The sequence below is a fragment of the Lontra canadensis genome, unplaced genomic scaffold, assembly GCF_010015895.1.
Source record: "Lontra canadensis isolate GAN:19392208 unplaced genomic scaffold, GSC_riverotter_1.0 scaffold94, whole genome shotgun sequence".
Lineage (NCBI taxonomy): Eukaryota > Metazoa > Chordata > Mammalia > Carnivora > Mustelidae > Lontra > Lontra canadensis.
In genome coordinates, this window is record NW_022631088.1 from 7,536,004 (window position 1) to 7,561,689 (window position 25,686).

Sequence of the window (25,686 nt, forward strand, 5' to 3'; positions counted from 1 at the left end):
CCACCAGCCTGCATGCACAGGCTTCTGATGCCCCAAACCCTACCAGGGCGTTTTCTCCCCTCCATTTATATATACTGAGAGGTGGTGAGGTTTAGGACTGACCTCAGAGCTGCAGAGCCAGCCAGCGGGGACCAGGGTCCCAGGCCAAGCCCCTCCTGGCACCCCAGGGAGTAGAATTAAAGGGGCACGGCCACACCCGTGTCCCCCCAGGTGACCATGGTGGGGACTGAGCAGCAGGGTCTGCACCGCTGTCAGAGACCACACTCCCACAGTCCTTCACAGAGGCCCCGATGGCCCCAGACCTGGGCCTCGCCTGTCATCTGAGCACAGATACAGACTTTGGCCTGTTGGCCCCACTGGGGATCCTCACCCTGGTCAGTAGGGCACAAAACGCCTTTGTCTTCCTATGCAAATGACCAGGTTCTGCCCAGGACAGCAGCTCCTGAAAGGGAGGTGGGGAGAGAGTGCTTTATGGAAAATCATAAAAGCGCATTTCTTTGCATTTGAATGCGTGCCAGACCTCAGTTTAGCAGCAGACCGCCTCTGCGTCAGACCCCAGCTCCCCCAGCTTCCCCTTCGGGGTCTGGCGACGCCCCTGGACTTCTCAGAATTGCGTTTTTAAATGCACATAACAGAACACACGGCGTCCCGGCGGAAATCAGCCACACTGGAACAGGGCTCTCTCAAAATGCTCGTGACGCGAGGTCTGTCTCCGTCAGCTCCACCAGGTCTGGGCTGTTCTCCCAGACCTCCAGCAAAGGCCCTCCCATCCCCCGCAGGTGAGCAGCCTCTCTTCCCCCCTCCCCAGGCACCTGCCTGCTCCTGGCCAGACCCCCACTTGACCCCTGACCCCTGACCCAACCCCTTAGGGTCGGGAGCCACGCCCTCTTCCCCCCCTTTCTGTTGGGGTGTCCATCACACTGGACACCGTGTTCTGTACGTGGACTTATCAACGGTCTATGTTCACGCCACGAGGGAGAGATGCTCTCCGCTGTATGACCCAATTCCCACGGCCCGGGGCACGCGGCGCACGGCAGGCACTCGATGCATCTTGAGAGGAAAGAGAGTCTTCAGCACAGAACTTCACCAAAATACAAGTGGCATCCACGAGGACAGAGGGAATTGAAGCCCCTGCTTTACTAAGAGCTGCTAGGCTGAGGACCTTAGCCAAGGCCTGGCTTCAGCAGAGGCAGAGGCTGGGGGCTGGGGGGCGAGGGGTCAAGAAGTCCGAGGTCTCCCCTGCGATCCAGACCCCCCAACCTCACTGCTCATAGGATGCTCCCCCCAGTGTCTCCAGCCACACAAGGTGTCCGCCCCAGAGTCAGGAAGGAGCAGTGACAATAGGGCTCCTGTGTGTGGGGGTGGCTGGGCGTTGGGGCGGGCAAGGACTCAGGCAAATGAGCGGGGCACCCACAGATATAGAGGCCTGTGGGTGGTCTGCCCGCTGCTTCCACTTAGCTGGCCAGAATGGAGGGCAGCCCGAAGCAGCCGTGCCTGCCGAGGGGGCCCCGGGAGGTGGGGGACAGCCAGGCCCTCGCCAAGCTGCAGGAACTGGCCCTGACATGGTTCACGGAGACACAGGCACCCCTCATCCTGCAGGACGGAGCCCTGCCCCCCTGGTTTCACGGATTCATCACCCGCAAGTAAGGCTGCCCTGTCCTCCGCCGTGAGAGAGCTGGTTGGGCCCCCCCACCCCGGGAGAAGACGGGCCTCTGCTGCCTCCCTGGGCCAGGCAGGGAGCAGACGAGGGGCGCCATGTGGGCAGGGCAGGCGAGTGCTGGGCCACTCTGAGTGCTGGTCTGGCAGAGGGACGGGGGCAGGGGCAGGGTGCGTTGGGACTAGCCCCGGAGAACCAAGGACTGGAGGGCTGTCATCTCCTCTGTCATGCAAGCTGGACACTCGTCAGGGAGGATGAGCGCTGTCTTGAGTGGGGGCCGACCTGGGCCAGCCTGGACGTGCACTGCCCCACTGTGGAGGAGGCAACGTGGGGCCGGCGTTCGGGTTGCGCGGCCCCTGCCAGCGGCCTGAGCACGAGACAGAGGAGTGGCAGGTTCCCTCCGGCGCTCCCGGCTCAGCGCGGGCCGTCAACCAGAGCTGGCCATGCTTGGTGTGTGGCTCTGCTGTCCCCGTCTCGAGAGGCTCGATGTTCAAGTGAGGGGCTCGGCACTTTCATTTAGTGCTGGGCCTGCAAACTCTGGTGTGGGCCCTGCATGGAGCCAGCCACTTGGTAAGCACTGAGTGAGCAGGTGGTCCGTGGACTGCCAAACCAGAAGAGAGCTGGAACTTTCCACCACCTCTCCAGAATACTTGGCGCCATTCAGAAATGGCTGTGGCTGCCTCGGGCTGGAAGGGACATGTAGGGAGATGAGAGTCTAGTAACTGCCCTTGCGATCAAGCTCTGGGCATAACAGCCCCTTCTCCTGGTGGAAACGTGCTGTGCACAGCCTGCACAACCGTACAGTGGTCCTGAGGCAGGGAGGCCCCCAGACCTAAAAATCTCTGGTGATAGAGATTCATTCTTACTACAGAGACATTCAGGTGGAGAGTGGGCAGCCAGGGTCAGTGGCTGTTGTACCTGCTGGTGAGGCTGCAGGGGAGGGTGTCGCACGGGGGCCTCAGCACTCCGGCCCAGCCCAACCCTGAGTCTTGAGTTCGCCGGACGCTCAAGCACGCACAGACCACAGTAGCAGCTGCCGGTCTGAGAGTCCCCTGTGGAGAGCTGGAGATCTGTACCCAAGGGAGCAGCCAGCAGGGACTCTGGGGCAGGCTGAGTCCGACCGCTCCTGCTGCCACACGGGCACGGGCCCCTGTTAATTGCCCATCCTCTGCCCAGGCAGACGGAGCAGCTGCTTGGGGACAAAGCTCTCGGCTCCTTCCTCATCCGCCTCAGCGACCGGGCCACTGGCTACATCTTGTCCTACAGGTAGGAGAGGGAGCTGTCGGCGAGGCCCCTGAGCCCGCCTTGCCCCCACAGCCTGCACTGCCTGGCTTTCCCTGGGCCCTGGCTCCCCCACCCCCCACTGCCTCCGTCACTGAGCAGCACTGGCCATGGGATGGGAGGCAGCAGCCTTCGGAGGAAGTGGGCAGGGGGCATTAGGGGAGCCACAAGGGGCTGGGGGCAGCGGGTTCCTGGGGAGGAGGGCTTGCACAGGAGGGCAGGGCCGTTTGGTCAGGGTCCTGCTGTGGATGGAGGACCTAAAGACAGAGCCTGGATGGGTGAGGCCCGTGGGAACCCTTGAAAGGATGAGGCTACGGTACAGAACAGAGGGCAGGATGACCAGCACGAAGCTGAGGGAGGTGGTGACATCAGGCCTGGGTTGGAGAGGAGTTTGGGTATGGGAAGGCAGAGCTGGAGGAAGGAAGAATCCTCCTCCCCATGAGGAAGCGAGGCCAGGGTTCCCGTGCACCTCAAAGGCCTCAGATCAGATTCAAAGTTACCTCCTGCTCAGACCGCCCCAATCCTGACCTTGCGCGCGGGCATCCCTGTGCCTCTGTCTCTCCATCTGTAGGGTAGGAACATTGTAGTAGGGACGTCGCAGGATAGCTGAATGGGTAGGACGGGTTTACACATTGAAACACGCTTGGCACAGGGGCTGAACGTCGTAATGACCAAACAAACGTCAGTCACTACCCAAATGGTAATTGTTATTCTGTGTGCCAGGTACCAAGCTAAGCACTTTGAAATACGTGAGCTCGGCCGCTTCCTAATGTCTTTCCAGCATCAGGGCTCCTTTTCCTGAACATGGCTCGGGTGGGATGCCAACTTATACAATTGCTCAGAGGTCCATGATGGGTAGATGGACCCGTGGGCACCCTGGGGTCCAGAAACAGTCCAGCGCTTGTGGTCACCTGCTTCCCAGCAGTTCTGTGGGGAAAGGCAGGTCTTTCCAGCAAGGAGCTCGGGAGCAGTCAGATATCCAGATGGAAAACAATGACCCCCACCTCACGCCATACACAGAAGTCAACTAATTCTAGCAGGATCACAGCCCTGAGTGAGAAAAACAAAGCAGGACTTTTTTTTTTTTTAAACTAACAGGTTTTTTTTAAGATTTTTTAAAAATTTATTTGACAGACAGAGATCACAAGTAGGCAGAGAGGCAGGCAGAGAGAGAGAGGAGGGAAGCAGGCTCCCCGCTGAGCAGAGAGCCCGATGCGGGGCTGGATCCCAGGACCCTGGATCATGACGTGAACCAAAGGCAGAGGCTTTAACCCACTGAGCCACCCAGGCGCCCCAGAGCAAGACATTTCTAAAAGAAGACAGGAAAATTTTTCAAGACTTCGAGAAAGACAAAGATTCCTTAAGACCACACCCACTAACCATGAAAGAGAAGGTGGACACGGGGGTTTCTTTAAAATTAAAACTTTCTGCTCTTCAGAAGATGCCAAGTGAGTAAAAGGACAAACCAAAGTCTTGGGAGACGTTACGTATCGTAGTGCGCGTGTCTATCGAGGGCAGAACACGCAAGGAGCGGCGGAGAAGCACTGGGACAGAGACGACGCGGTACACAAGGGGGAAAGGCTGGCATGGCGCTTCGCAGACGGGGCTGTCCGGAGGGCAACGGGCCTGGCGACCGGCAGCGGTCCTCTCCCGGAAATACAAACGCAGCCCAAGCGAGCGCACGGCGGGAGGAGGAGCCGCGAGGGTCTGGCCAGGGTGCGCTCCGCCGCTCGGCTCCCGCAGGGCTCGCAGGGGCTTCGGAGAACGTCCGCCCCAAGCCGCCGAGCGGCACAGCAGCGCCCAGCCAGCCCGCGCTGCAGTCTGCTCGGGAGCCGCCCCTGCGCGTCCAGAGGCGCGCACGAGGATGCCCGCGGCGGCTGCGCTCCTAGCCCCGCCGAGTCTGCAAACGAGCGGACGCGCGTGTTTGCCCGCAGGGGACCTCGCGGCATCGGGGCGGGGCGCTCACTGGGCGCGGACCCGGTCGGTCTGAGACGGAGGGTTGGGGCAAGGAGCCGGGCGGGAGAGCGAGGTCCCGGGACTTCAGGAGGGGCGGGCGGGGCGCTCCGGTGCGGGAACCGTCGCTGTGCGCACTGCGGACGCGGGCGCCTCGCTGCAGCCGCGGTCGGTCCCGCCGGGAGGACGTGCCCCGGGGAGGGCGGCCGTGGACCCGCACCTGGGGGCGGGGCCGGCAGTCCAGGGGTTTGGGGCACGCCCAGGAAGCGCAGGTCGAAGATTTCGGTGTTTTGTTCATCATGGACTTTGATTCGCTAAAACATCGCCTTGCCGGGCACTGTGGCGCCCCGCTGGGTGCCGCCCTCGCCCCACCGGGCGGGCCTGGGGGCTTCCCTGCCACCTGGGGCCCGTGGTTTGGAAGCCACTCCCGGGCTCCCCACCCCGCAGGGCCACCCGCGAGGCTGGGCTCCGGGACTCCAGGCCCCGCTACGGAGGGACACACGGAGGGCTGCGCGGCCGGCGGGTGCTGGCGCGCCGAGGTTGGACCGCCCTTGGCCACACCTGCTTGCCTTACAGGGGCAGCGACCGCTGTCGGCACTTCGTCATCAACCAGCTGCGGGACCGGCGCTACCTGGTCTCGGGGGACACGCACAGCCACGGCACCCTGGCCGACCTCGTACGCCATTACCAGGAGGTGCAGCTGGAGCCCTTTGGGGAGACCCTGTCTGCTGCCTGCCCGCGGGTAGGCACCCCTACCCGGGGTGTGCACGGGTGGGGTGGGGTGCCCCCAGGCACTCAGTGCAGAGTCGTGGTCGCGTTTGAGGAGGGCGGGCTGAGGCAGCACCTTCCCTGAGGTCAGGGCCCTGGGGAGCCTGTGTCGGTCCCTCTGTGGCAGGCGGTGGGAGGTCGGCAGGGAGTGTGTGACCACGCTCCCTCTGTGCTCCCACTGCCCAGCCGGAGGACAATGATCTGTATGATGCTATCACCCTGGGGCTCCACCACACCCATGGGGGCCCAGACAACCCAGCCGTCACAGCTTCGCCGGCAGTGGTCCTGGACGAGGCTGCCAGCCCCTGCCCCTGCCCCAAGCCACAGGTCTCCTTCCTCCAAACCAAGAGCCGGGATGCGAGTTCCTGCAGCTTCTCGGAGCAGGGGGCCGTGGCGGTAAGCAGCATAGGGAGCCCAGCGGGTCCGGCATGCACCAGGCCCACAGGTCTGGCCTAGAGCTTTGGGGCTTGAGCTCCAGGCTCAGAGGTGTGGGCTCACCCACCCCTGGGCCGTCTCTGGCCTGCTGGGGCTGCCTCAGCTTACCATTCCTACAGTTCTTCTGAGGCTTGAATGAGAAAATGGGCAGGAAATGGCCTGAAATTCCTCTAAACTATAGGGGAACGAGGTGGGAGGTGGTGTCTATGAGAGGACATTCTCCCCCACAGCGTCCCTGGGAGGGGCTCAGAGAGCTTTTCCTCCTGTGCAGCAGACCACAGCATGCCCCAGGCCTCTCCTAACGTTTGGAAACAAGATGAGGCCTTTCCCAGGGTCCACGGGGGGGCCTCACCAGGGGTCCTTCTACCTCCCCTCTGCACCCTCTTCTCCGACCTCTCTGGCATCTTCCCAGAACACGCCAATCTTACTCCCACCCCACGGCCTTTGCACTTGCTGTACCTTTGCGGCAATGCTCTCCCTCCCAGATAGCTGCTTGCCCTCCTTTCTCTGCTTGCATGTCATCTCTCCAGAAGGGCCAAGACTGCAGGAAAGGCCCCTTCCCACCTGTCATTCTGTCTATCCCATTCATGGGACCAATTGCGACCGGATTGTCTTGTGACAGGCTATCCTATGTGTCAGGCACATGAAACCATGTAACAGACTGGTCTGCTGTCTTTCTCCCAACGTAGAAGGCAGACTTCAGAGCTGGCCTTGCTGCCCATCAAGTCCTTGGCACCTGGAACTGTGTCTGGCACAGAGCTGGTGCCCAGCGGGCATTTAGGGAATAAACACACAAATGACAGCCTTGGGGGTGACAGTCTATTCTGAAGGAGGGGGGAAGCAGTGAGTGGAGGGGCTCAGGGGCTCTGAGGGGCCAGTGGAGCACTTGGGAGGGAGGACAGGGCAGGATGAGCTGGGGTGGAGCCTGCTGGCTTCCAATGCCAAGGGAAGACTAGACTCGGAGTGTGGGGGCTGACAGGGACAGGACAGTGAGGTAAACTGAGCCAGGACAGGGGCTGCGGCTGGCCGAGAGCTCACGTTCACCTGAGGGCATCTTAGCCATGGGAGAGCGTTCCAGGGGTTCTGTTTCTGTCTCCCCAGGTCCCCGGGAGGGTGCCTCCCCTCCCTGAGAGGAGTGCCTCCCTTCTGGATGAGTCCTTTGGAAGCCCCAACAACAGTATCTACTCAGACCTGAGGAAGATGAACCAGGCACAGCTAGGCCTGGGCCCAGAGGCATCCGGCAGACCCAGGCCAGCTTCAGGGGGCAGCCAGCCCAGCTCCCCAGGCAAGGAGTCCCTGAAGAGACTCTCAGCTGGAGGTCAGAACAGGCCTGATGGCCTGGGGCCTGCCTTCTCTGGGGTGAGCCCTGAGCAGGGTCCCACAGGGCCTCCCACAGCCCGGGGCCACCTGCCCCCCGCTTCTGAGGCCCTGGGATCCTCCGCCACCCCCTGGAGCCAGGCATCTCCAAAGCTGAGCCACAGGGCTCAGCCGGGCTCCCAGGGCACTTCTGCAGACACTTACCAGCTCCTGCAGACAGAAGGTCCCCTGTCAGAGCCCGGGGACAAGCCAGACCAAGAAGGCAGTGCCTATGCGCAGGTCCCAGTGCGCTGGGGGGGCTCACCCAGGCCCCCGTGTCCCGGGACCAGTCCTCCAACTAGCAGGCCACCAGGATCCACAGACCATGGCTACAAGAGGCTCTCAGGGGCCCCAGAGCTCCCTGAGCCCGGGAACACCTATGAACAAATCCCAGCAGCCAGGAGCAAGGACACTGGACAGACACACAAGGTGGGCTCCACAGGGGGATGGGGTGGCTGCCAGCCCCTGCTGGTAAGAGGGATCCGTGGCCTTCATGCACGAGCAGGTCGGGTCACTGCTACTGCTCCGAGGGGCCCAGGAGTTTCTAGAAGTAACATATGCTCGGAGGTGGTGGGAGGGGCTGTTGCTCAGCTTGAATGCAAGGTGTGGTCTTCTAAAGGCCCTTCAGAGGGCTTTCTCTGCAGCCCAAGTTTCCCGGCGCCCTCCAAGCCACTTGTGCCCTCACTGTGGCTCAGCCGCCCCCAGCCACGTGGCTCCGGGCAAGGCAACTTCCCAGGCGGACCTTCCTAAGACTGTGTCCCAAACACTGCGATTACTGCTCGCTTTCCTTCAGCAACCCGACCCAGGACCTCCCTCTCTTCCTGTGTACAACTGTCTGCCCCAGGGTAAGGCTAGACATACTCGCCTGCTCAGGACACAGCCCAGAGACAGTCGGGCAGAGCTGTCAAATGGAGGGTTTCTGATCTGAGGGCCGGCGGGGGAAGTAGAGGGCAGGGGCTCCCACGGGGCCCGGGCACCCTCGGGCCCCAGCACATTCTACCTGCACCCCGAGCCAGTGGGCAGGGAGGGTCCACTCCTCACGGGGACGGCTCTGGACCTCGTCTCACGCAGATCCTCGAGGTCTGGGCAGTGAAACCCAAGGTCCTTGCTGAAAGGCCTTCCCACACACCCCTGGGCGGCATGTTCACCCAGTGCGGGGCGGGGCACCACGGAGGTCCTGACTCTGCTGGGACCACAGGCCCTGCCTGCAGGCAGGCGCTCAAGGAACCCTGAAGCCACATCCCATGGCAGTCTCCCCCCGCCCACCGCCCCGTCACTGCAAAGCCCACACCCCCTCCTCCCCTAGCCTTCTCAGAAGACATAGGTCCTTCACCCAGAACGGGGCGGGGGGAGGGGGCTGGGGCTGGCTGTGCAATTTCTGGCAATCCTCCCAGCAGGCCTTTCTTGGGCTTGGGCCCCAGCGACTGACCGGTGCCACGCCTCTCTCCGCCCAGGGCCTCCAGGCCCCAGTGTCTCCTCCATCTTTGCAGCCCGACAAGCTCTGGAGGCTCTTCTTCACCGACAAGAAGCATAAGTCCTGAGCACCGAGCTTCCTTCTAGCAGCTCACCAGTGGGCTTCCCCGGCCCCTCACTCTCCCCCGAGAGGAGTGGGGGGTGGTTAGGGCCAGAGAGGCAGGGGCGCTGACCACAGGCAGGGGCAGCAGCCCCATCTCCAAGATGAACTGAGGCCTGGGCTCCCTGACCACTTACTGAGCCCAGGCCGGCCCTGGGCTGGGGTGGCCGTTCTGAGACCCAAGCCAGCTCCCGTGCTGGGGGTCCTCCCAGCAGCAGGGTTCAGAGGCCACTGAGGCAAGAGTTCTGGCCCGAAGGCGCTGGGCTCCCAGCAGCGGCTCCCTTGGCCCTTCTCTGCCCCCTGCCTTATTGTAGCCCTGCCACACGGTCCCCCCAGGCCCTCACGAACCCCTCTGTGCTGCAGAGGGAGAAACCAAGGCCTGCAGAGGGGGAGTAAGCTGCCCGAGGTTCTGGTTAGCCCCTCAGCACACACCCCAAGCCTGCCTGCCCAGGGTCCACCTGAGACACGGTCCTGTGCATTTCTGGAGCCAGTCGGGTGTGGACTGCCCATCTGTTCGACAAGGTCACCCTCCCCTGCCCTCTGGCTCTCACCAGTCCTGGCCCCAAGGGGTGGCTCTCATACCAGGAGGCCCACACAACAGCTCTGGATACAGGAACTCCTGGCTCCCCATCCCCCAGGGTCCTTCCTGCTTTGTCCCACTTCCCCTTGTCCCCCACATCCCCACCTGTGTAAGGGTGAGTAGCTTGTCTTCTGCTCCCCGCCCACAGCCCACAGAGGTAGAAAACAAACTGACCGTCCCCAGAAGGAGCACTGTGGCCCCCACCCTGCCTACCCATGTCCCTCAGTGGCCTTGGCCCGCCTCACACCTGTGGGGGAATCTCCCCTGAGCCGCCTCTCCCCATGAAGAGCGAGCCCGCGGGAGCCCCTGCCTCCTGGGAGCCTGCGGCAAGCAGCCCCGTGTCTGACTCGTGGTTAGCGTTCCGTAAATTCTCACCACGAGCTCTACAGTCACAGGGGAAATGGACACGGTTCTCACCTAATGTCTCCTGTGGTGCTCACCTGGGGGTTCGGGGCAACGTGTTTCCCTCTCAAAAATACAAGCACTGAAATAAACGTGAGTGCCCAAAGCAGGAAGGCAATGCTGGGCCGAGGTGAACCACTCACTGTGGGATTTTAAGGAGCAGGAGAAAGGGACCACTGAGCCCGTCTTAACGTTGGCAGAGAGAACACAGGGACATCAAAGTGCTTTTACTACCAGGAATTCACAAATGTGTGGACAGCACGCACCAGTGAGAATTCCACATCTTGGGGGTGTGGCGCAAAACATGGGATGCCCAGGCCTCAGGGACAGGGACAGGGACAGAGCCCTTGGCCCACTGTCCACACAGTTTCACATTGGGGGGGCCGGGGGGGCAGCCCAGCCGTGAGTTTTGGAGAAAGACTGCATAGCTCATGAAACCTTGTCCTCTTTCCCTTTTCACTTTGCCCTGGGTGACCGGGACACCCGCCCAGGACTTGGGACACATCTGGAGCCCTTGCCCTGTGAGGTCTTGCTGTCCCCTCCTAGTGGGGCCACTTCTGACGTGGAGAGGATGGGGGTCTGGAGGGCTTGGGGGCTCAGATGGATGGCCTGTGGCAGGGCCCTGCTCCCCACACCCCCCTTCCCTGGTTAAGGATTTTTTTGCTGAAAGGGCTGAGGAAATGTTGGTGGGTCTAACCCCAGAGGCCACCGCCTCCATTCCGGGCAGCTCGGAGGTCACACTCGTGTAGACAGGACAGCCAGAGGGTCAGCTTCAGGGCCCCTGCGCCCTCACCAGTGTTCTCAGATCCGGATGTGAAAGGTGCTAGAAAGAGAGGAAGGGCCCCTCAGCAGAAACCCCACTGGCCCCCGGCCCAGGGCACGGTCCCATAGGAGGATGTGAAGGACACAGCCAACCTCCAGGGAGGGCGGGTGGGCGGGGGCCCAGCTGTTGCCGGAAACCCTAGCCCCAGCCTCCGGGCCTCACCTGAGGAAGTCGGGAGCCTTAGCAATCATGTCCTCAAAGTCCGCAAAGCCCAGCTTGCCGTCGCCGTCCAGGTCGGCCTCCTCGATGACCTTGTCACACACAAGCACCACCTCGTCCTCATCCAGCTCTGACTTGGTGAGCCGCGCCAGCGTGCGCTCCAGGTCCTCCTTACAGATGAAGTTGTCCGTGTTGAAGTCTGAGGGCGGGGGCGGGGGCGCTCAGGCCGGGGCTCCCCACGATGTCCCGCCCCCAGTGCCCAGGCCCAGGCCAAACAGCACATCCAAGGAGTCGACACTCATGACCCCATTAAGACCCCGTGATGGTCCTAGGTCCAAACCTGGCCCGAGACCCTTCCAAGTCTGAGTCTGAGGCTTGGGACACTGGGCCCTTCCAGCTCCACCCGCGGTGGGCCATGTACTCCCGCTGGAGCAGAGGAAATTGAGGCCCGGGAGGCCAAGCCACCGAGCCAAGGGCAAAGGGCTGCATGGAGGGGAGTCAGGACAGGTGTGTTTGCCGCTAAGTGCTCACCCACCACGGCCACGTTCTCCCAACGGCACCATGTGGCCTCCTGCAGGCCCCCTGCCAGGCGTGGTGGTGGTCAGGAGACTTGGGAGCCCTCAGAGGGAGGCCCAGGCTGGTCGCCGTGCAGAGCGGGGCGCATGGCTCCAGTCTACTTGGCAGACGGCACTACCGCTGCTCCAAGTATAGCCACCCGGCTCACAGCAGTGACCCCGACACCCTGCACGCCGCATCCAGCTTGGCTCCCAGATCTCCACCCCTCCCACTCATCTGTCCAGCAAATTCCCATTTGTCCTTAGGTTTCAGATCAAACACCACCTCTCGGGGGCTTTCTACGTTGCAGGGACCCTGCCACTGGCCGCACCCTGACACGAACGGCAGGGATAGGAGTGCGGCGGCCCGTGGGAATGGCAGGGGCTCTGCCTCCTGCCACCACCCATGCAGTGGATTGGTGGGTCTAGGTCATGCACATGTGAAGAAACAGGGTCTTGCAGAGGGCACATGACCCAAAGGGACACCCCTGGTCAGGGCTGGACCCTGAGCCCAGCCCCTAAACAGGTACCCACACGGCCCATCTCAGGACTGGTGGGCAGGCACGGGTGGGCTTTTTCTCGGCTCCCGCAGGGGCGTCGAGAAAGCTCTGCAGAGATGAGCCGCCTGCCTGGCCGGCTGGATTCCTGTGCCCCTTTGATGGGAAGGAGCTGAGGCCCAGGAAGGGGGTGACCGTTGACGCGACTCTCCCCAACACCAAAGCCCGTGTCCCAGTTGGCCTTCCCACTCTGTCCCACAGCTGGGGCAACAGAGTCTGGATCCCCCTGAATTTGTCCCCACCTGCCCCCAGGACCCTCACTGGCAGACAGCAGCATGCCCCACGCACGGTGCCAGGGGTCTAAGGCTAGAGCGTGGTGGGTGCAGCGGGGCATGGTGGGGGGAGGGTGGGCCCGCGGCTGCCGTGCTTTGACACACACACAGGGGGTGCTGCGTGCGCCAAGACCAGGCCTCTGAGAGCAGCACGGTGGCTACAAAAGGAAAATGTCCGAGAGGCCCGGAGCCACAGGCTGGTCAAAGGTGCTGGGACACACAAGGTCTCTTGTAGCTCAGGCCCAGCCCCACCCTGGAACTGGGTGTCCCCATGGGGGTACAGGCCAGCTGTGCTAAGTTCTCTCCTCTGGGGCCTGGTGTGACCGTGGCCCCGGTTGCCCCGCTGCCTGGCCCAGGTGCCCCAGAGCCCGCAGCGGCCCCAGAGCCCCAGGTGCCCCGGAGCCCGCAGCGGCCCCAGAGCCCCAGGTGCCCCGGAGCCCGCAGCGGCCCCAGAGCCCCAGGTGCCTGGTCCAAGCTCCCTGGAGGCTCCTTGCAGCCTGACCTGCAGCCTCCCCGGGCTCGCTCAGCCTGGGTCTCTGCTCCTGGAGGCCTGGCACCTCCTTGCTGCTCCGTCTGTTGGGCATGCCTGCCTCCACTGTGGTGTCCATTGACAGCCCCCAGGACCCCGCATCCCCAAACACCACCCCCGCCCCCAGGACCCCCCGGCACCCCCAGGCCCCCACCGTAGATCTTAAAGGCGTAGTTAGCCTTGAGCTCCCGTGGAGCCGACTCGCACAGCACAGAGAACATGTCCACAAAGTCGTTGAAGGTGAGGTTCCCCTCGCCGTCCTCAGAAAAAGCCTCCACGATCCTTTCCTTGAAGGGGTTCTCCTGCAGGAAACAGCCACAGCAGTCGTGTGGACGCAGGGTACTGGACAGACTCCAGAGACCGCTAGGCCTGTGTGGCCTCGGACGAGCGTACCCCCACGGCCGCCCGCACAGCTCGGCCAGTGTGTGAGGGGATGAATAAAGCGTGATAGGGGTTGGGGGGGTTTGTGCGCGGCCAGGCGCCTGGGTTCCTCGGGCCACGTTTCTCAGACGAGCATGGAGCTGGTGAGGCCAAGCTGTGCTCACCAGACACCCTCTCGTCTCAGACAGCCCTGGGCTACGCCAGGTCAGGCCAAGGTCATGGGAGGCAGAAGTGGGGCCCCCAAGGCTCGGAGAAAGGGGCGGACAAACGGCAAGACTCAGGGGGCTAGTCAGAGCCCAGGCCACTGTCAGCCTGCTCGGGGGCCTCCCACTCCGGGAGCCACACCCCAACTCCGTCCTCTGGTCCCAGGTCTCCGGGGCTCCCTCTTCCTGGAGTCCCCAGCCCAAGTGGGCTTGGCCGCCCCCACTCTGCGCCGGGCCAAGGAGACCCAGAAACCACCTGCGTGGCGGCCGGAGTGCCCCCAAGCCCCTGCAGTGACCTCCGGGCCGGCGTTCAGGCCATTCTCTAGGCTGGCAGGCGCATGCCAGGGCCAAGCCTGCGCCTCACTGTCCCTCGGGATAGAGGTCACAACTGGAACACAGACCAGAAAGGACGCCACATGGTGCCCTGACCCTGAGTCACACATCCAGGGCCTGGCGAGGGGCTCCTGGCCACATCCCACCGCGGGACGCAGCTGTGCCCCGAACACCAGTCTCCCCTCCCCTGGCGGGCACTGGTTGTGTTACGGGCCAGGAACTCATGAAATGAAACTTTCCCGTCGAACATACATGTGGTCTGAGGTCCAGCAGCGTCCGCGGGCGAACGGAATCTCGCCCCCTCCACCCAGACCTGCTGACCCTAAGCGGCCTTCTGACAAGATCGGCAGGTCTGAGAAGGGGTGGTGGGGGGTGACCTGAGGCGAGAGGCCAAAGCCAGACGAGGAGACAGAAGAGCCGTCTACAAAGGCAGACACAAGCAGGCACCTGGGGGCTCTGTCGGTTAAGCGCGGGACACTCGGACTGGGCTTGGGTCACGATCTCAGGGCCACGAGATGGAGCCCCGTGCCAGGCTCTGCGCTCAGCGTCTGCTCGTCCCTCTCCCCCTGCTCACTCACTCCCTCTCCAGAAAATAAATAAAATCTTACAAAAGAAGAAAGCAGACGAGCTCTGCCTTGAAGAGCTGCCCGGCCATCGCACAAGGGGCAGGCAAGTGAGCGCAGCCCCCGCGCTGCCCCCGCACACGAGCCCGTGCATTCAGAGTGCAGGGGAGCGGGCAGGCACGGAGCAGGCGAGCCCTGGAGGGCAGAGCAGCCTCAGCCGGGGTCTGGGGGCATGTGCTGCCTGCGCCCCGGCCCCCTCCCAGCGGCAGCAGCCTGGCTCGTACCCGGAGCTCCGGCATCTGGATGATGAGGCTCATGGGCACGTGGACGACCGGGCTCTTCCTGTAGTCCATGGGGACGAGGTTGGGGGCCAGCTCGTGGAACCGTGCGTGGAGCCTGCGAGGGAGGCAGAGGGGAGGAGCTGGAGGGGTGCACCCCGGAGCCCCCAGCGGCCGGTGCTGCCCACCCTGTACCCCAGTCTTGTGCATGACACACTCCCCCACCCCGGCCCTTGCTCTGCCCACAGGGCTGGGACCTGTGAGGGAGGCCGCTTCTGCCCAGACCCCAGCGCCAATAACCAGGTCGTGTCCTGGCCCCTTGCACCATCCCCCGCAGGCCAGGCCCCACTTGCGGGGTCCACAACCAGACCTTTGTGTTCCCCTTTGGGCTCCCATAAGGGCCTTCTGTGTGCTAGGCACGTCCCCTCGTTTAATTCTCCCCTCGGCCATGCAGATACACTGCAGGCCCAGCTCACAGCTCAGCAAACCGAGGCCTGAGGAGGTTAGAAGCCATCTGTCTAGGACCCCCCCAACTACAACTCTCAGGGTCCATGGTGGGAACAAAGACCAGGAGCTCTTCACCATTCTGCCCCCGCCCCAAAGCTGCTAAGGCCTGGGCTGTTGGCTGCCCCAGCCTCAAGCCGGGCTGCGAGGCCCGGTCTCCAGAAGAGCTGCCAGCCTCCCCCACCCCCACCCCCATCCACAGATGGGGACCCTGTGGACCCTGGGCCGTGTGGGACCTCCTCGCACCTCCCTGGGCGGCCTAGCACTCAGGTGGAGGCCCTTCCCTGGCTCTTCGGGCCTCTTCTGCCCTGTGTTTCTGTGTCTACGCCCCTAACGTCGCAGACAATAGCCCCCAACTCCCAGGCCCAGACAAGTACAACTTATGGGGTACAAGTGTTGGGGCACTGAGCAGGGACTGAGGCAGGTCCCTTGCCCAAGGTGAGGCCCAGGACTGTTGGGAGTGGCATCAAAGTGGCCCCAGAGCTCCTGGCCACACCTGCCCTGCTCCCCCAAAGCCAGGACTGCTTGCAAGTGGTGGACCCTGTGGCAGGCCTGTCAGCACAGCCACCCAGACCTCTCCAGCAGAGCGCAGAAGTGTGCGTCTGCCTCCCCCAGGTGACGACAGCTCTGTCTAGCAGGCGCTCACTCCGAGCCCTGCTCCAGGTCAGTGCCCTGTGTGGACGACTCAATGTCACTCTCACACCACCCCAAGACACAGGTGTCACCCTCTCCATCGTTTCCGGGGAGGAAACTGAGGCTTCGAGGGTTAAGTGCCCACCCAGCACACCAGCCAGTGAGTGGTGGGGCCCAGACTCGAACCCAAGGCCCTCTGGGTTCCAACCATTGGGTTCCTCCCAGCCCATCGGCACCTGGCTCAGAGTCCACGCAGGGCACAGGCAGAGCAAAGTGCCACGAGCCTGCCCTGCCGGCCACAGGTTCCCGTAAACATCCCGAAATCACAACGAAGCTCTGTGGCTTAGGGACACAGCGCTGGAGGGAAACAAGCTGAGGCCCATCCCCTGGCTGGGGCCACGTGAGCAAACAGCGGGGTGACTGGACCAAGCCGGACTCCCCACTGGGCGCACTCAAGGGCTTTCTTTGCTCTTGCTTTCGGAATTACTGTCCCCAAACACGGAGCCAGGACTTCCATACCCCAATTTAGGCAGCTGGGGTGGAGTACTCGACAGTGTGTTCAACTTCCAACTGTCACATTATGCCCCGTCCCCCGGCCCTTGACCCTTGACATGCTGGGGCCTGATGCTGCGTGCTCCTGGGCATCACCTGACCCTTCCAAGGTCACATGGGGTCAGGTCAGGTGGTGGCTGGAGCCCGCACCTCGCTGGCTGGTGGTCTGACCCCGGGGTGAGTCAACTTCCCTAACAGAAAATGGGGACTGTCCTACTGTCCTCACATGTGGAGGTCAAAAAGGATGGCGCTACAGAAGCCAGCGGGCCCTCAGCTGCCCTCCGGTCAGGTGCACCCCACCAGGGGGAACTGGGGAGAGGGGCGCAGGGCTGGCAGGGTGGCGTGTCCCCTTGTGGGGGGGGGAGGCCAACTTCCACCCTGACTCTAGGACAAAGTGACATGGCCATTTTTTTTTTCTTTTTAGGAAAACTTGAAGAGAATTGGGAAGGCTGAATCACTGTGGGAGAAACTCGGAACAAGGAAGTGCATCCCTGCTACCCCGTCCCAATGTAGGGCCTGCTGAGCTCCTGGAGGCTTCGGCATGACGGACCCCTGCCCGTGGGGCGTGCTTCAGCGTGCAGGGCAAACAGGAAGAGCCTCCCCGCTTAGCTCAGAAAGTCAGCAAGAACCCTGTCCTCTGAACCCAACGGGCGGCATCCAGGACGGGCCGACAGCATGCACACACAGGAGCTAGAATCTTACAAGATGCGCCTACATCAAGTCCAACGGAGTTGGAAGCTTCAAGCACTCGGACCACGGAGGATTCCTGCCAGGAATGCACGGGTGTCCGAAAATCTGGGACCCCACGTCATAGCAATAGGTTAAAAAACATCTTTATTAACTTGGCAGCTGCATTTACGACTGGATGGTTGTAAAAACACAGGAAAGACCCCCAGACGTACGCAAGCCGTGTTCATACTGACAGTGCCTGCACGATGGGGGCACACGGGAACGAGAAGATGGGGCGGGCTGCCACTTCCTACCAAACCCACTGCCCTATGGCTTTAAGTTGTAGAGTGTTTATTAACACAAGTATTTATGAAGTATTAATTTTTATCAATAATAAAGCTTCCTATGCTTAGTAAAACAGAAATAAAGGGTTGCTTCACAATAGTGCCCAGCCCCATACTTAAAACAGTGACCTAGCAGAGACCCCAGGAGTGTGGGACGCCCATTGTCACTGTCGTCACACAGCATCCGCCTGAGAGCACTGGGCTCTGCGACCAGTCAGGGAAATAGGCGGAGTATGGAAGTACTGGAAAAGAAGAGGCAAATTATATGCCAAAACCAAAAACCATCAGTTTAAAAACTACCAATGAGAAATGGCTCAGCAGCCATCCAGCGCCAAATAGTTTTCTATGTTCCGTCATCAGCCTATTAAAAAATTAGATATAAAAGACCTAATTCACAATTAGGGGAAAAAACCCCACCAAAACAACAAAGTATGAAATAAACTCAAAGTGTGTAAAAAGATAGGAAATGTTCAAGGGCGCCTGGGTGGCTCAGTGGGTTAAAGCCTCTGCCTTCAGCTCAGGTCATGATCCCAGGGTCCTGGATCGAGCCCCGCATCGGGCTCTCTGCTCGGCGGGGAGCCTGCTTCCTCCTCTCTCTCTCTCTGCCTGCCTCTCTGCCTGCTTGTGATCTCTGTCAAATAAATAAATAAAATCTTAAGAAAAAAAATAAAAAAGATAGAAAACATTCAGGTGGTGGGGAAAGTGCCGCTCTTTTCCTCCTTGGAACCCCATAACGGTGACAACCATGTCACCATTTTCCCACACAGTGACAACCTTAACTGGTCTGCAACAGGGTCATGCAAGAGTGCGCCGACTGGACTCAGAAGTCTGCCAGGCAGGATGAAGGCAGGAGAGTGGGTGCGGGCCTGGAGCAGAGGCCTCTGCGGCTGTCTGCCCCCCGGGTGTGAAGACAGCTGGCAGGAACAGCAGGTCACCCGGGGGCGCAGATAGCGCCCATCTACAGAAGGGCGGTCCACGACAGACGGCACTGGAAAGCACCAAGAGGGATGGATTCTTCTGGAAGTTGTGGACTGGCCGGCGGTCCACATTTGGGGCTTGCTCGCCGGGAACAGTAAGTAAATTAAGACAATACCCAAACCGTAGCTGCCAAACATACAAATTAGAACATGGCTTGAAGAGCCTGGATCCACAGCAAGGCAACGAGTGACAGGCCCAAAGAAAGGGAAGAGTCCCGGCTGGGCAGCTCAAGGGTGATGCGGAGATGCAGGCCATGGCCTTGACTTCTGGACCTCCCAGGAGCAGGAGGCCATCAGAGCCGGAGCCAGAGGGCCGTCAGGGGCCGCTAGTCTACTAGACAGATGCCAGTGACAGGCGCCATGATTTACAGGGCTTGTGGCCCGATGGGGCCATCAGTGAATGACTGAGACCTGGGTGGGGGGTCTCCTCTGGCAGGCATAGTGGGGCCTTGGTATGTCCCGCCAGGCCGGGCTGGGGCCCAGCAAAGGCACCAAAAATGGGACGGAGCTATCTGCACGGTGATCTCCACAGTGCTCCCTAGCAGGCCCCGGGGTTTCTGCGCCCGTGCCGTCTGGGCCATCTTCCTGCTGGCAAGACCACGCCGCAGAAGCACGGCATCTGGCCCCTCGGGTCCCCAGGGGGTGTGACCACTGTGGGAAAGCTGGATGAACCAGAGCAAGCAGCCAGGACCAGGGAGGGCACCCAGCTGCCAGGGTTGGGGGGTGGGGTCCTTTTCCTGTCTGGACCCCAGGCCTTGCTGGTGACTAACATGTGCCCAACGAGAGCAGGGGGGACCTGGGTCCTGGCCGACTGCAGCCTCGCAGGGGCCCGACCACCCGAGCCGTGGAGCCCACAGAGGCCCGAGGACACTGAAAGGGCAGTGACAGGGGTACGGCAGCAGGGGGAGCTCATGGAGCAGCTGACCGTGGGGCAGGACCATGGTGAGCAGAGAACGTGGAGAAGCAGTGGCCAGTGGGCGGGACAAGCGCCTGCTGCTGGAGCAGAGATGGCCACGGGCCTCAGATGCTGAGCGGCTACATGTGAATACCGCGGATGTGGGTCCCCCCGCAGAGAACAGACGTGGCCAGGCTTCCACGAGAGTCCGGGCCGAGAGCTCTGAAAGGGGATAAGTGCCCCCGGTGACGGCTCCGTGGTCATGGCTCCGAGTGCCGTCCTGTGCAGATGGGGACCTCACCCCACACATCACTCAGGCCACAGACCAAATCCCATGTTCTGAACACCATGCCCTGCTGCTCCTGCCTGTCAGCCCGCAGAGAGGCATGCACTGCGGTCCCCACTTTACGGGAGGGACAGAGACTCGGTGAGGCTCACGGCTTGCCCAAGGCCACAGAGCCAGCAAGCGGGAACAGCCCCGGTCTGCTGATGCCACAGCCTGGGGCCTGTGTCCCCCACCCCACCTCTCCAAGTTGGTGGACGTGGGTGTCCCTGTCTAGCCAGAGGACAGGCTGGAAGAGCAGCCTGGGCAGAGGAGAAAGGACACTGCCTGTCTGAGCAGAGTGGTCAGGACAGTGACAAAGCACAGCTCGCTGTTCCAGGCTCTGCACCAGCCTGCCCGTCGACGCCCAGGGAAAGCAACCCTGCCACCCTGCCGGCTTTTAATGCCACCTGGAAGCTGCTGTCTGGCCTTGGGGCTCTCAGCTGCCGAACCCTTCATCTCTCCCATCAAAGCCCAAAGAAAGGGAAGAGCCCTGGGAGGGCAGCTCAGGGGTGGTGCAGGGATGCAGGCCATGGCCTTGACTTCTGGACCTCCCAGGAGCAGGAGGCCATCAGAGCCGGAGCCAGAGGGCCGTCGGGGCGGCAAGTCTACTAGACAGATGCCAGGCCACGGGGACAGAGCAAGGGGCCTGCGGGAGGAGGCCGGGTCTTCAGTGCCTGGCTCTGTGACTCTGGCCGACGGCTGAGCCGCACCTGCAAAGTGGCGATGAAAGCGTTCTCTTACAAGGTCACAGTGAGGATTAAGTGAAAGAGCCTGGAACCACCCACCATGGCGCCTGGTGTGCAGGACCAGAGCGGCGGAGAGGCTCGTTCCTGGCAGAGGGGAGTGGGTGCAGGCGGGGCAAGCTCTCGAGTTCACGACGCTCCTCCTCAGGTCCAGCTAGCACAGCCAGCCCACGCGAGGGCCCCAGCCCCTGGCCCCGTCCCCGCGCCGGGGGCGAACGGAAGCCACACTTACTTGAGGATGTCCTTCTTATTGAAGAAGGTGCAGTCCTGCAAGGGAAAACACACACACAGTCCCTTGCAAGTCCCAGGTTCTTTTCTCCCTCGGGATCTCACAGACGCATACCGCTCCTCCCCGCCTGCCCCACCCTGGCCAAGAGCCGCTGCTTCCCGAAGCTTCTGTCCTGGCCGGGGGAACAGTGTACATGGTGGTGAGGAGCATTCATGGGCAGATGGAAAGGTCACCGAGGTGCAGACTGCCCGGCGGGACAGCAAGGAGAGGGGCTGGGAGACAAGCTCGGAGCAAGGGCCACAGGGCCTCAGCTGCAGCGGCACGCCATCCTTAGCCTTAGCACAGAGAGGGGAGTCCGAAGGCCACAGGCTGGGGAAACCCCAGCATCTGCCTGACCTCTGAAGCCACCAGAAGAGCTGGGGTCACACAGGGAGGCTGGGGTGTGGGGCAGTACGGGCGAGGAGGCAGGCGGGCAGGGAGGGGCTGGTGGCACCTGGGCAGAATCAAGGGCGGAGGCTGCCAGGGACCCTCAGACAGGTGTTTCTCAGGGTGGGGGTAGCACACGGGTCCTAAGGTCTCCTGGTCATAAACTCCGCTCAGCCGTCCCCCCCTTGCTCTGGCTGTCCTGCCCCGTGATGCGGTCGGTTACCAGGCCAGGCCACAGTGGGAAGTACAGCGGCGCAAAGATCCCAGCAGCAGAAGGCTCCTGTGCTCACCCCTGCGGTCCGGACCCTCTGCCCTTGCCTGCTGTTGCCCACTGGAGCAGGCGGCCCCTGAGGCTCTGTAGAGCCCGGACACCCCGAGGCAGTATGTTGTGCAGAGCGGGCCAACGAGGGGCTCTCGGCTGCTGCCCTGGATGGGACCTGAAAGCACCGGAGCAGCTGGACCACACACTGAGGACAGTCCCACTGGTACCTCTGGGAGAGCTGAGGAGGGGGAGCGGGCGGGCATTTCTAGGCCACACGTAGTCTATCCGTCTGAGCCACACGCAGCTACCCGAGAGTTGGACTAAGAGCCCTCATGCTGCCCTGGCCTTCTAGAGGAGCTTCTCCTGGAGGGCTAGGCTTTGCTGTAGGCCCTAGCTCCTCTGTCTGCCCCCCACCCCAACAAGCATGGAGAGGGAACGCCCTGTCCTGCAGGCCCCAGACACAGGCGGTGACTGTGTGGACAGATTTCCTCAAGCCCCCATATCTCAGGAGCAGGTCCCAAAGGCCGCCCAGCTGAGTCGTCCAGGTACAGACCCCCCTCAGCCCCAGGGCTGGCTCTGCGGCCTGAAGGTGCCCAGTGAGAAGGGCCAAGGCTCTCCCAACCAGCCTGGTGGGCGTGTCAGCATCACCACCCATGGGGAGAGGCCCTGGCTTCTGGTCTCTGTGCCCTGGCCTATCCTCTCTTCCTCTCCTTGCTCCTCTGCCCTGGACTGAAGAGTATATGGGTCCTGACCCAGGGCCCTACAGGCAAAGATGCAAAAGTTTCTCACATGATCCTGGTCCCTTATCAAACCACTTACATCTGTCCCCCTCAATGGTCCTCAAGGTATGGTGCCTGGACGGGCAGCACCCACCTCTCAGGCTCCACTCCAGACCTACTGAGTCACAAACTTGATGGGGGGGAGAGGAATCTGCATTTTTAGATCCTCGGGCTTCAGTGGTGCTGATGCCTGCTAACTCCAGGGCCTCAGCTCTAGAGCAGAGTCAGCTGGGGAGCTGTTTAGCCTCCTGTGCCCTCTCCCAGCAGCCCCACCCTAGCCCCACCACTAGCTCTAGCCCCAGCAGCAGGCCCAGCAGCACCAAGGAAGAGAACATTAAAGCAGAATCCCCAGGGCTAGAGCCAGGCATCCGTTTCAAAGCTACTCTGATGCCTGCATGCACATCCCAGGCTGAGAGCCACACCTCGACCTGGCCTGGTCCGTGGGGCTCTGATTATCCAATTCTGTTCAGTCCTCACCACTAGCCGATGGGGGGCCGGGGGGAGAGGCATTACCTCCCCATTCTATAGATGGGAAGACTGAGGTTCCGTGAAGTTGATGATGTGCTCTTAGCTGTACATGCAGCCCAGAAGGGCTGACTGCAGTTCGGGCCTCTGTGCTTCCTGACCGTGGCCTGCTGCTGTAGGGTCCACCCACGACCACTGTCCGTGACCGCGTCCTGCTCCTGCTGTGCGTGCTGATGCCCTGCGCACCACAGGTGCTGAATACGTGTGGATGGGATGAGGAACCAGGCCTCTGCACGTAACCCTCCCGCTGGCTGCAGAAGGTGTCCGTGAAGACGCTGACCCTGCCTCCCCTAACCGCGCCCGCCTCTGAGCACGAGCACAGCTGCCGTGAAGCCACACACCCGCGACCGTCTGCTGCTCCTGCCGACTTAACTGCCTGAAGCCTGTGGCAGGAAGCAGTCCCCAGGGGGTGAATGTGGCAGGAACCTTAAAAGCTTCTCAGGGTTCTGAGTAGGCTGGTGGTGTCGGCAAAGGAAAGGTTTTGTAGCCACATTCAAATTCCGGTCTTGCTTTGGATCCTTAGGCGGAGACAGAGGCGGGTTCCCAGGAGAGTTAGAGGACTTGCTCAGGGCTGAAATCGTGGGCGGCCTGAGTGCAAGCAGAGAGCCAGGACGGAGCGGCAGTGGTGGGTTCTGGGGAAGGCAGGCAGCCCTGCTTTGGGGAGAGAGAGGCCTGGGGGAGGGATCGATTGATCAGGAAGGCAGAGAAGTCTGGAGAGAAACCTGAACTTGGGCATCACTGGCACCTGCAGAGGGGGAGGGCGAAGGCGGAAAAGGCTGTAACTGGGGCCCTGGCCGGTGAGGGGCTGCTGGACAGCTGAGGGAGAGGGCTAGGGCTCTCAGGTTTCTGCAGATGGAGAGGGGCGGGTGGGTGGCTGTAACTGGGGCCCTGGCTGGCTGGAGAGCCAAGGGAGGAGGCTGGGGGCTCTCAGGTCCCTCCGGCTCTCATTTCTCCCAGCCTGCCTGGCTGTGGCGGGAGGATCACAACCCAGCCCTGGGCCTGGCTCAGAAGCGTAACCTAATACCTGCTGGTCTGTGCGGAAACCCAGGCTCCCAGCCACACTGGGCCACTCTTCACTCCTGGGCACAGTGTACCTACTAATCGCTGGTGACCACGTGGCCCCCTGCCCCTGGAATGCCCCCTGCACAAGTGAGGCACTCGCTGAATCCTGCAAAGCAAAAGCCCCTCTTCCCTGGTGTTCCGCCGCCCACCAGGGCCCTCCCCAGGAGCTGGGCGCATTCAGGGCCTCTCGGGAGGCTGGGCAGCCTGCAAGACCAAGAGCACACACAGTCCGTGCCCCCAAACAAATGCAGAGAGCTGTGGGCTAGAGCCCTGACTGGTGCCTCAGCCTCTGTTTACTCTTCTGTGAAACGGGGCTGAAAAGCATCCGCTGTGAGGGACCCGTTCCAGTGCCCGGTACCGGCAGCCGGGCCATGACTGCGGCTCCCTGCGCCCGCTCAGGGCCTCACGCGCAGCGACAACCATCACTGGCCTTTGTTTTCCCTCCGCCCACATCACAGGGCTCCCAGGTCCAGCCCACCGCCAAAACTAACTGCTGGGGAAGGCGGCAGCGGCCCCATGGCTCCCACAGCACAACCAGGGCCCCCTGCCCCGGGGGTTGGGGGGCGCGTAAGAGGCATCGCCTTGGGCCTTGGAGGAGGAAGAACGCGGGCAAAGGAGGGAGAAAGAGCTGGCGTGTCACGGCTGCTGTGGAGAGTCGGGGGTGGCTGAAGCGGGCAGAGCAGGGAAGGGGCCTGGGAGGCTGGCCAGGGCCCCCCCGGCTCAGGGCTGGGCCTTCCTCCTGAACCCCATTCTGCACCCGCGCCCTGCACCCCCGGTGGGAGGGCTCTGGACTCCTGGTCTGGACAGTTCCGTGACTCTGTAGGCAGGAGGTCCTGGAAGGGTCTTAGGGGTGGCTGCTGGGGGCTGGGGACCACGAGATGGGGACCGGTACCGGCTGCCTTCCTGCAGCAACTACCTCCACGCTGGACCAGCGGGAAGGACCCCTACGGATAAACAAGACGCCCCCAACTCAGAACTGCATTCGCGGGCAGCTGCACCTCACTCCCCACCCGGACAGGACCCCACTCTCCTGGGCTGCTTCCTGGGATGGGGACCCTCCCTCCAGCCCGCGTCTGATGACCCGCCAGCTCCGTGCCAAGGTGGGCGCCGGGTAGGCGGCTGGGGCAGGGGTCGCGCCAGGCTGGGGCCCAGAGCAAAGCGGGCGAGCGCGCCGGCGAGCATCCCCCCACGGGAAAGCGCTCTCAACGCGAGGGTGGGGAAACTGAGGCTCGAGGTCACAGCCCAAGGTCACGCTTGGAGCTGAAGCAGGGGCAGGGTCGCCGGCCCGCTCGCGGCGCGGAGAGCAGAGGAGGGCGGGCGCCGGCTCACCTGGTAGTTGTCCAGCTGCTCCTCCGTGAAGACGGTCTGCTTGTTCCCCATGGCGGCCGCCGCACTGTCGCCCGGGCGCCGGAGCCCGAGCTCGCGGCCACCGCGACCCTCCCCGCAGCCCCGCAGCCCCGCAGCCCCGCGGCCAGCCGGAGGCGGGAGCGCGACCGCGAGCGGCGCGGAGGGGGCCGGGCGACTCCGCCCCGTCTTGTGGCCGCCGCGCCCACCCCGTCAAGGGCCGCCTCCTCCGGCCGCGGGAGACGCTCCCCGGCCTCTTCCCGCCTCCGGCCGGGCGTGGCCAAGACTTCCGGCCGGGCGTGGCCGGGACTTCCGGCCAGGTGGGGCCGAGACTTCCGGCAAGGCGGGGGGACTTCCGGCCGAGGGGGGCAGGACCACCGGCTGGGCGGGGTCAAGGTTAGTGGTGGGCGGGGACGGACTTCCGGCCAGGAGGGGCCTGGACCACTAGCGGGGCGGGGCCAGGACATCCGACTGGGCGGGGCCGGGCCCTCCCTCCTGGCGAGACGTGGGACTGGAGGCCACCGGGCCCGGGACGTCGGGCCGGGCGGGGCCAAGGCTAAAGACGCGCGGGGCCGGGGCGCCGGGCCGCGGAAGACTCCGTGACGCGGGGATGCGGTGCGGTGGGCCTGGCGCCCATTCACCGGGGCTGGGCGCGCCCGCGAGGCGAGCCCTGCGCTGGGTACTCGCATCCCGGCCTCGCGGCGCGGGGCGGGCCCTCGGGCGCTCGGGGGGTCGGTGAGCGGGAGGCCCGCGCGGCCCG

General features: G+C 62.8%; 2 protein-coding genes across 3 annotated transcripts; one reads left to right on the forward strand and one right to left on the reverse strand.

Moving 5' to 3' along the window:
- The first annotated feature begins 290 nt into the window (after positions 1-290).
- Positions 291-8,991, forward strand: SH2D7 (SH2 domain containing 7). Its single transcript, XM_032836905.1, has 7 exons — positions 291-374; positions 1,459-1,643; positions 2,834-2,923; positions 5,468-5,633; positions 5,846-6,055; positions 7,196-7,879; positions 8,941-8,991. The coding sequence occupies exons 1-7, from the start codon at positions 291-293 to the stop codon at positions 8,989-8,991; spliced, it is 1,470 nt and encodes a 489-aa protein (XP_032692796.1).
- A 1,221-nt stretch (positions 8,992-10,212) lies between these two features.
- Positions 10,213-25,188, reverse strand: CIB2 (calcium and integrin binding family member 2). 2 transcript variants are annotated; one of them, XM_032836880.1, is made up of 6 exons: positions 24,912-25,029; positions 20,532-20,566; positions 14,664-14,775; positions 13,054-13,201; positions 10,991-11,186; positions 10,213-10,828 (listed from the first exon to the last, which is right to left on the reverse strand). In XM_032836880.1, the coding sequence occupies exons 1-6, from the start codon at positions 24,960-24,962 to the stop codon at positions 10,807-10,809; spliced, it is 564 nt and encodes a 187-aa protein (XP_032692771.1). In that variant the 5' UTR covers positions 24,963-25,029; the 3' UTR covers positions 10,213-10,806. The 2 variants fall into 2 exon arrangements, with proteins under 2 accessions (XP_032692771.1, XP_032692772.1); XM_032836881.1 differs by lacking the exon at positions 20,532-20,566 and having other exon boundaries at positions 24,912-25,188.
- Between the last annotated feature and the right edge of the window lie 498 nt (positions 25,189-25,686).

Bases quoted from the DNA above. Each gene is read 5' to 3' on its own strand.
- SH2D7 (XM_032836905.1), top strand. From the start codon at position 291: ATGGCCCCAGACCTGGGCCTCGCCTGTCATCTGAGCACAGATACAGAC. The intron at 5,634-5,845 runs GTAGGCACCCCT...CCCACTGCCCAG, and splicing joins TGTCTGCTGCCTGCCCGCGG to CCGGAGGACAATGATCTGTA. The intron at 6,056-7,195 runs GTAAGCAGCATA...CTGTCTCCCCAG, and splicing joins CGGAGCAGGGGGCCGTGGCG to GTCCCCGGGAGGGTGCCTCC.
- CIB2 (XM_032836880.1), bottom strand. From the start codon at position 24,962: ATGGGGAACAAGCAGACCGTCTTCACGGAGGAGCAGCTGGACAACTAC. The intron at 14,776-20,531 runs GTAAGTGTGGCT...CCTCCCTCGCAG, and splicing joins AATAAGAAGGACATCCTCAA to GCTCCACGCACGGTTCCACG. The intron at 13,202-14,663 runs GTACGAGCCAGG...TGTTTCCTGCAG, and splicing joins TCCAGATGCCGGAGCTCCGG to GAGAACCCCTTCAAGGAAAG.